The sequence below is a fragment of the Atta colombica genome, unplaced genomic scaffold, assembly GCF_001594045.1.
Source record: "Atta colombica isolate Treedump-2 unplaced genomic scaffold, Acol1.0 scaffold10, whole genome shotgun sequence".
Taxonomy (NCBI): Eukaryota; Metazoa; Arthropoda; class Insecta; order Hymenoptera; family Formicidae; genus Atta; species Atta colombica.
The window spans coordinates 804,045-813,098 of record NW_017259184.1 but is presented as its reverse complement, the minus strand read 5'-3'; the positions used below and the strand labels follow the sequence as shown (position 1 = coordinate 813,098).

The window sequence follows — 9,054 nt, the reverse complement described above, 5'->3', positions numbered from 1 at the left end:
ACCAGAAGTTATAGCTGAGACAGTGTCCGCTTGGAATATTTCTAACCCATGAAGATGTGAGATGTGAAAACAATCTTTTTAGAGGCAGTAAAAACCCATTTGGAAATCTCACATCCCGAATTCCAAATTTCCTAACTTGCACAATCGTCAACTTTAACTTAAAATATCTCGCAGAGCAGAGCGACATTTTTTTCTTATAGATCCTTCATTATCATGAGAAAACGCATCAATTGAGTATATCTTTATCAAAATTTGAGTGGACTGGGATCTTCTTAACATTTACTATAAACAATAAATATTGCCTTGTTTAAAGTTTATTTTTATTTTTATGGAATAATGGCAACGGATATGACACTTATAGTGACACTTATATTAACATAATAAAATAATCATTACTTTAACATTTCTAGATCGAATGACGTTATATATAATATGTACAATGTAACATACGACTATATTTTAAAAAGTTATATTTTTGTCGATTGTAGCTAAAATCTCTTTATGCTAAACCAAACTGGCAGTACCGATGTTAATGATAACGTTGTCAGCATTTCGCTCGTAAACCGTGAGGTCATGTCTCCTTGGCTGTTCCAATAAGGCAGCGAGCTGTTCTCCACTAGTAAATGATCCAGTCGAAGGTGATAAGATCACATCACAGTCTAGCTGACCTGCATAGAAAGAAAATAATATTTTATATGTAATATTCTATTTTTATCAGTTCTTAATGATAAATTAATTTTAAGGATTTTAATAAAACAAAATGTATTAATTTAAGAAATCTTGAAGTTTAGGTTTAATCAACCTGTTAAATAAATGTTTAATAGATATATCATTTATTATTTATCTACTCTAATGTTGTATCTTTTTATGTTTACCTGACAATGAAGGCGATGCGCCTTTGCTGGAGCCATACATACGAGTACTATATCCAGAATCATTATGAGTGTCGTGTAGAGGTGGTGTTGGACTGTACACGGGATTACGTGATCTGTACGGCATTCTTGCAATACTGTCATAAGGCACATCTTTGGAGATACCCTTTCTACAGTTCATCTCCTTATATGTTTTAGTTTGTTCAACATCGTTATCTTCTCCTTCGCTGCTTTCACTTTCGTTTTCTGCGACATTAATTGTCAATTAGGATTTATGCATTACACGTAAATTTAAAGGATTCTTAAAACAAGGATAATTTACAGCGAATACCATAAATTAATTTTTATGCTAAAAAAGTGCTAAAACTTTAAATAATAATTAATAAGGTGGTTAATATTTTTTATTTTTTAGCCAAAAATATATATGAGATGTTATGATGGCTTCTGAAACAATATTTCAATAATCTCAGTCAATGTTAGTAAATATTATTAACAAATTCGATTTGCTCATTATATGTATATAAAATCACTTCTTCAATCAAGTTTATTCTTCAAAGAAAAATTCTTGTTTTGAATAAGTAATGAGTTTGTAGTAAGTATAATTTTAATTTGTAGTAAGTATAATTTATTACAAGAAAACATTCTTTGTTCAAAATAATCGTTATTTAAAAGAAAAAAAAGTAAATTGAGTAATTATTTTTTTAGCAATAGAATAAGATTTTTCTGTGCGCATGTCCAAAATTGGAACATAAAAAATATCCATCTCATGTTACAATTTTGGACATGCGTCTGGCAACATATTTTATTATTCAAGAATTACTTCCTTGAGAATGTACCTTGAGAATGTACCCTCTGATTTTGCGAGCACTTGGTATGTTCTTCCAGACTGGTCTGTTCACTGCCTCCGGAGCGAATTCTTCGCCAACTATTATGCATATCAGGTACTTGCTGAAATCGCTTAATCATCTCATGAACGCTGCGACGATTCCACTCCGTCATATTCCCGTCACTAATCTTCTGAATCTTATTTTCATCCATGGACATGTTTATGCTATGCATGTCATACGACACGCAATTCTTAAAACATTTAGATGAACATTTATTTTTTTTTAATTCTATATTAACATAATTAATAAATTGTTTAAGAATCCAGAGTAGAGATTTTTATTATCGAAAAATCTTATATTACATCAACAAATTGATAATCAACTGTAATCAAATATAGATTTTGCAAAGTGTCTGATTATAATTCTTATCAACAATATGCCATGAAAAATATTATAATAGATATATTAATACGTGGATCGTTTGATAAGTTTGGTAAATTTCCATGAAATGACGCTACAATCCATTTGATGACGCGAAAGATCCATTCTTCAAATCCCTTTAGGCCAAATTTCAGCCAAAAAGAACGCATAGTTCATGTTTGGTAGTCATTTGAAGCGAGATTGGCGCGCAAAAAAATGTTCTTCCAGACAACACGCCGTTCTACAAGTCGACCGTTGCAATGACAAAACTACGAATTGAGCTATGAATTGATTTCTCATCCATCCTATTCTCCGGGTTTGGCCCCGTGTGACTTCTTTCAGTTCCCAAACTTAAAAACTTGACTCGGTGGAAAGAAATTCTCATCAAATGAGGAAGTCATTCGCTGTCAATCGCTGTCAATGAGTATTTTGCAGACTTTGAGACAGCCTACTTCAAATGACTACCAAATTATGCGTTCTTCTGGCTGAAATTTGGCCTAAAGGGGTTCGAAGAGTGGATCTTTCGAGATGTCGCGTCATCAAATGGATTGTAGTGCCATTTCATGGAAATTTACCAAACTTATCAAATGACCCACGTATATTATAATCATGTAATTTAATTCAGAGAATATAATGATAAAAATTGAATTACAGATTCTATTATCATATTTTGTCAGCAGATATGTCTGCTGGCAAAACACGAGTTTAAATATAATTAATATCAATCTTGCCCCAATTTTCTATTCAAATTTGTTGACAAACAGCTTATTGAATTTTTTTACTATAAAACTATAAAAACAATCAATAATTACTAAATCTCAATTTAAAATCACTGCAAATAACCATTAACAATTATTGTTTCATTATTTATTTTATAAAAAAATAATTATTATTACAGCAAGCAGATGATAATACAGTTCAATCTTACTCTTTGTTGACGTCTCCCTTTCACAGGAATTGAATCTATTGGCGCCATGTCTAAGGACGAAGTTCCATCCCTAACGGCTCCATCGAATGTTTCGTTCAATTTCGGAGAAATATCCAATACTCTGAGCGCTGATTTAACTATTCCAGATCCCGAAGGTAGGTCCCTCATAGACGTACTAAGTCTAGGTATAGCCGGTATATCAAGATCGTCTAGACTTCCACGATGAACCGGCGTTTCTCCGGGAATTTCAAAGCTGCGATCCTGCGGTCGGTCATCCAACAGATCCTCTAATGATCTCGTTCTCGTTGGTAATATTATTTCCGACTGATTATAATTAGTTTTCGCTGGCCTCTCGCTATATCTGCCTCTACCACCTCGTTGAAGACGTTGCTGAAGATGCGAATACCTCTCGTCGCACCTGGAACGCTCCTCTTGAACGCACCTAGTCAATTCCGAGATTTGTCCCCTGGTTCTCCTTTCCAGATTGGCCACTTTTAGGTCCAGCTTCTCATGTGCCTGATCAATATGTGCTTTCAATTCGGCCTTGTCTCGCTCCAATTTTGCCTCCATATGTCGGAAAAATGGCGCACAATAGCATGTATATCCGACACCTACTGGGCCCTTTCTGATATTGCCCGCCAAGTCTAAGTAATATTGTTCACCTCGCCCTAAGGGGTCAGAAGGTAATGAATCCAAACGAGGTTGAGGAAATGCTTCCGGATCTGGGTAATAGTGGCAGCCATAGGGTGACCATTGTCGACCCATAATAGCTTTTTCAAAGCGGACTTTGTGCTGTTTGTTATTGGATTTATACTTCTTTCGGTCTTTTTTCGAACTATCACCACCGCTGGTGCCACTTCCAGTCTTTTCTCGTTTTTTATCTGACTTCATTGCCTTACCTGATAAAATGATTTAAATATTTTAATTAATTGATAATTTCAAACTACTTAATCAAATTCTTTACAAAATAATGCAATATTCATGAATAGGCAATATCATAGTTTTTCGTAGCATATCATTAACAAACTAATCTATCAAACTAATTATCTATCCAGCTAATTTTTTAATTAGACTAGATTCTTACCGTCATCTATTTTGCCATCTACCAAGTCTCTCTCACGGCTTTTGCTGCGCGTCCGGCTTTTACCGCGTGCCTTAGAAATAATTTCCAAGATTTCGGTATGATTCTTACGACGAGCAATATCCTTTGCCGTTTCGCCCTGTTTATTCCGTAGACTTCGATCACAACCAGCTTCTAAGAGAATACGCGTCAATTTCCGTCGACCCATCGCTGCTGCTATATGCAAAGCAGTATCGCCATTCTAGAATAGATAAATTATTCTAGAATGGATTTATATCGTAAAATAAAATGAAAATAAATAATTGTATTATAATTGTATTATTTAATAGAAATTTATTATCTCATACTTACTTTATTTTGGTCAGATACTTTGCACAGAGCTGAGATTAGTATACGCATTACACCAGCATGGCCATAACGGGCCGAAGTATGAAGCGGTGTATCGCCATACTGAAACAAGTAAAAGAAAGAATTAACTTTTTAAGGAATAACTATATAATTTGTCTGGGGAAGAACATTTTTTATTTTATTTTTTTATTATTTATACTGCAATTACAGTTTAATATTCTTGTTATCTATTTAATCTTTAATCTTTAATTTATACCAACGAAATTTTTCCTTTTGATTATTGTTGCTAGTTTGTTTATCCTATTTCACATAAACAAAATTAATACATTATCACTTTATTTTCTGCAATTATATCTCTGTATATTTATTATAATTTTATACACATATAATTATAAAATAATATACATATTTCTATATATGTCTACGAAAAACGAACTTACGTATCATTGTCTACATATGTTTTAATTTTAAAAAATTTAGCTTCTCAGAACGCTAAACCTCTTGCTTTACTCTTTTCTCGTGATCCACGCGCCGATAAATACGATAAAGTGGTTGGAAGAAAAAAGCTCGGGTAGATTGCTCACGTTGTTCTGAAGATCGGGATTGCTGCCGGCTAGGAGGAGCTCTCGACAGCTTTGATTATGGCCATTTTGACAAGCAAGGTGAAGCGGTGCAAATCCAGCGAGATTCCTAGCGTGCAGTGGGGCCCGTTGAGTCCCGAGGGCCTTCGCCAGAACCGCCACGGTTCGACTGTAACCACGCCATGATGCCTCGTGCAGTGCCGAGTTTCCATGCTGAAAACACGCAGATATATTCATCGATGGCTGCTTGGTGCTCGGCCCAAACTATAAGGTGTCTCAGAAGAGGCACGAATATCAATCTCAGACATAGGATTTACATAACTCTTCATATAATAATTCTCGATCTTTTAATTGAACAGTCCATGTTAGTAGGTTTCCTAGTAATTCTAGTTCTTCTAACTGTATCATTTAGATTTCAAATGGAGATTGTTGTGTTTCAATTTTTTATGGTAGAGATGAGTAGATCAAGAGCTGAAAGAGGTCTTATTCAGTTTCTTATTCAATTTATATTTATCTTATTTTCTAGTTCGCTCTTTTTATCTCTAGAATAATTAAGAAGATTTGTGAAAAGTAATTTTATTATACTATAATAATAATTTTTAATAAAATTAAAAAACGTAAAGGAAAGGTTATGAGCCTAAGATCGTTATAATTTAAAAATTGAAAATGTTAGTAAATAAACATATCATTTAAAAATATAAAACTTTAATTTGCCGGCAATAAACAAACAAACAAAAACAAATGTTTCGATCCCTATTGGATTATTATCAATGTTAACAAAAACAATTTTAATTCTTATTAATGATTTTTAGTGTACATTTCTTGTTACATTATATTACTTATTTATTTATTACTTGCTTCTTAGTGTTTTTCTTATTATTTTATATTACTGATTATTTGTTTCTATTACATTTTTACATTATGTTTGTACTTTTTAACAGAAACAATAATTATGTGTCTATATTCTATCTCTATACATTATCTCTATATACATTAGAGGAATATATTGTTACCGGAATACATTGATATCAACATTCTAATTACAATATTTACTACATGGTTATTGACAACGTTAATACTGCGATTGAGAGTGAAGTATAATTTTTATATATTTTCTCTTTGTAATAATTTTATCGTTATTTTTGTTAATATTGATAATGATCCAATAGGAATCGAAACATTTGTTTTTGTTTGTTTGTTTATTATCGGCAAATTAAAGTTTTATAAAAGTTTTTAAAAAACATGTTTATTTACTAACGTTTTTAATTTTTAAATTGTAATGATTAACTTTAGGCTCGTAGCTCTTTTCCTTTTCGTTTTTTAATTTTATTATAACTTTATTTTAATATTATTATAGATTAATTTTATTATAGATTATATATAATTTTTAATTTTTAAATAAAAAATTGTTTTTAAGTACATATTTATATTTAAAAAAATATTAAATTTTTATAAAAATTTGTTTGTATAATTCTAAGTAAATATTTAAATATTCTAAGTAAATGTATAAATGTAATTTTTTTTTTGAAAAACCATTAATTTGATTTAACTATCATTTTTTATTGAGTAAATATTTTACTGTAAGTAAATACTTAGTTATATTCAAAGAAATATGTATTAGGTGTGGGAAAAAGTTCGTGGTGTTTTTTTAATGCCATCTAATGGGAAAAATGCCACGAACTTTTTCCCATAACTAATATTAAGTTTTAGTAAATTTTTCTCAGTAAAATTATTTCTTTCACAATAGATACTTAATATATACTATATGTATAAAAACTATATGGAAAATTATATGGAAAATTAAAAAAGATTAATACCTTTTTCTGTCTTTCTTCCACCTTCTCCCTCTCTTTTTCAAATTTAATTGTAGTCGACATTACATAAATTTAAAAAATTAATTTTTCTGCAACACCCTGTATATCTTGAATATAAATATGAATACCTGAGTTGTGTTTTACCTTACGTTCTACAGATAGTAAGGTATAATAGCTGTTAATAATAATTGTTACCATTAGTAACTATAATAACAATAGACACTAATCAGTTCGTACAAAGCAAATGTACCATTAATTTATGTACCATTTATTTATTTATTTAACACATTTTCTGGGCATTCTATTATCTTTTTCGCCATCTTAATAATTATCTTAATAATTATCTTTATTTCATAATTAACTGTTAGTTCACACTTCATTAAATAGTATAAGTATTTTTACATAAAATTTGAAAGATTTATAATCTGTTTTTATCTATTTATTTACAATATAAAGTAGAACAAGGATATTTTATCTAATCTTTATTTAATTTTTAGAAAATTGATTTTTTCAAGCTTGTTAAATTCAAAGTTACAAAATAAAAATTTTCACGATATTTAATAGATCAGTTTGCCAAATCCAAGAATTTAAAGAGACACATATTCGGCGAAGTTTTAAAGTATTTCATGAAATATTCTGAAAAAATTTATCAAAATATTTTTTGTATTCTTTGCATGATAACTTTTGTGATACAATAACTACTACATTTTTAAAAAATTGAAAAAGACAATATTATATATTATAGAATCAAGAGAATAATAGCGAATTAAGTCATTGCAACAATTTTAAGTTACTAAACTTAAGTTACAAAATAACAGCTATACTTTTAATCTAAAACTATTTTATTGACTTTTAAAATTAACTTATTCTTTTCATTATAATTATAATATCATTCAATCAGGACAGCTCTCAATTCGTATAATATCAATTTTCAAGAAATTTATTACGTCATTTAATTGAAATCCCTGATTCGCCAGCGAACTTCACAAAAGTTGCCATGACATGCCATGCCGTGCGCACAGCGCGCGATCGCGCAGCTGGTGCTCATAGAACTGGTGTACGGTACACGGTGTAGTGCAACAAAGGAAAAAGGCGAATGGGCAAAAGAGGATGACCGAGAGACTTATAACCGCTCGCCCATACTCGGCGAACAGTCGCTGGTCGATGAACCGTGCCATGCCACTCGCGACAGCATCGCCGCACACATTTAACCCATACGTGCACAATGCTGATCAGTATATAGGGTGTTCTTGTTGAAAACTTTGAGAATCGCGTAACTTGATCATGTTAATTATTTCTGTCTAAAAATCAGAGAGTAAATCTCTCTAATAACGATAAATAATCAAAGCATGGAATTGAATTATTCTGTATATATAAAAATCCAATAAATATTTAATATATTATATTTTAACAATCACACATAACTTCGAAAAAGCGGAAAAAATTTAGTATTTTAGTATTTTAGTAGTATTTTATACAAACATTTCTTAACTTTAAATAAAGATAATTAAAAAATATATTAGTACTATTTCTTATAATTTAAATCGAGTTTTAAAATAAAAAATAAAAAAAAAGATAATAGAAAAAAGAGGAAGAAATATGTAAAAAATGTTCAAAAATAAAGAGATTAAAAAATTATCAATTTTTTTATTCTTTTTTGTCGTCTCTCCCTTTTTATTGTCTTTCTCCTTTATTTAAATTAGTCTTATCTTTCATTCTTCCATGAGAGAGTATTTTATTTCTGTAATAATAGGTCATTTTTTTTATTATACAAAAAAATACATGAAATGATGATGAGTCATAGTGAAACGTATTTACAATTTATTCATTAAAAATCGAGCTAATTATGAATTTAATTGTTGAATGAATTAAATACATATTTAAAAATCTTATTTTATTATAAACTAAAGTTGTAATTTTACAACTAAATTTTATAACTAAATAAGATTTTTAAATATGTATTTTATAATATATGATTTTTAACAAATAATAATAAATTTTTTAACATTGCTAAAATTATGGATTAAAAATTATTTAAAAAATTTTAATTTGTTTTAAATTTGTTACAAACTTAAACTAAAAACAATTCATATTTCACTTATTACTGCGATCGGTTTGAAGAAGCAATTGATTAATATAGAAATAACGATAAGATATATTTAAAGATATTTTATATATGCATA

General features: G+C 29.8%; 1 protein-coding gene across 2 annotated transcripts in view; it reads right to left on the bottom strand.

The window, feature by feature from the left end:
- Positions 1-466: 466 nt before the first annotated feature.
- The window catches only part of LOC108684098 (ankyrin repeat domain-containing protein 6), a 24,401-nt gene continuing 15,813 nt past the window's right edge, over positions 467-9,054 (bottom strand). For both annotated transcript variants that reach the window (XM_018188191.1, XM_018188199.1), the window contains exons 4-10: positions 5,061-5,270; positions 4,480-4,578; positions 4,132-4,369; positions 3,048-3,946; positions 1,709-1,949; positions 876-1,118; positions 467-668 (exon numbers count right to left, since the gene is read on the bottom strand). In XM_018188191.1, coding sequence (XP_018043680.1) covers positions 505-668; positions 876-1,118; positions 1,709-1,949; positions 3,048-3,946; positions 4,132-4,369; positions 4,480-4,578; positions 5,061-5,270 — 2,094 coding nt within the window. In that variant the 3' untranslated portion in view covers positions 467-504. The remainder of the gene's footprint in view (positions 669-875; positions 1,119-1,708; positions 1,950-3,047; positions 3,947-4,131; positions 4,370-4,479; positions 4,579-5,060; positions 5,271-9,054) is intronic.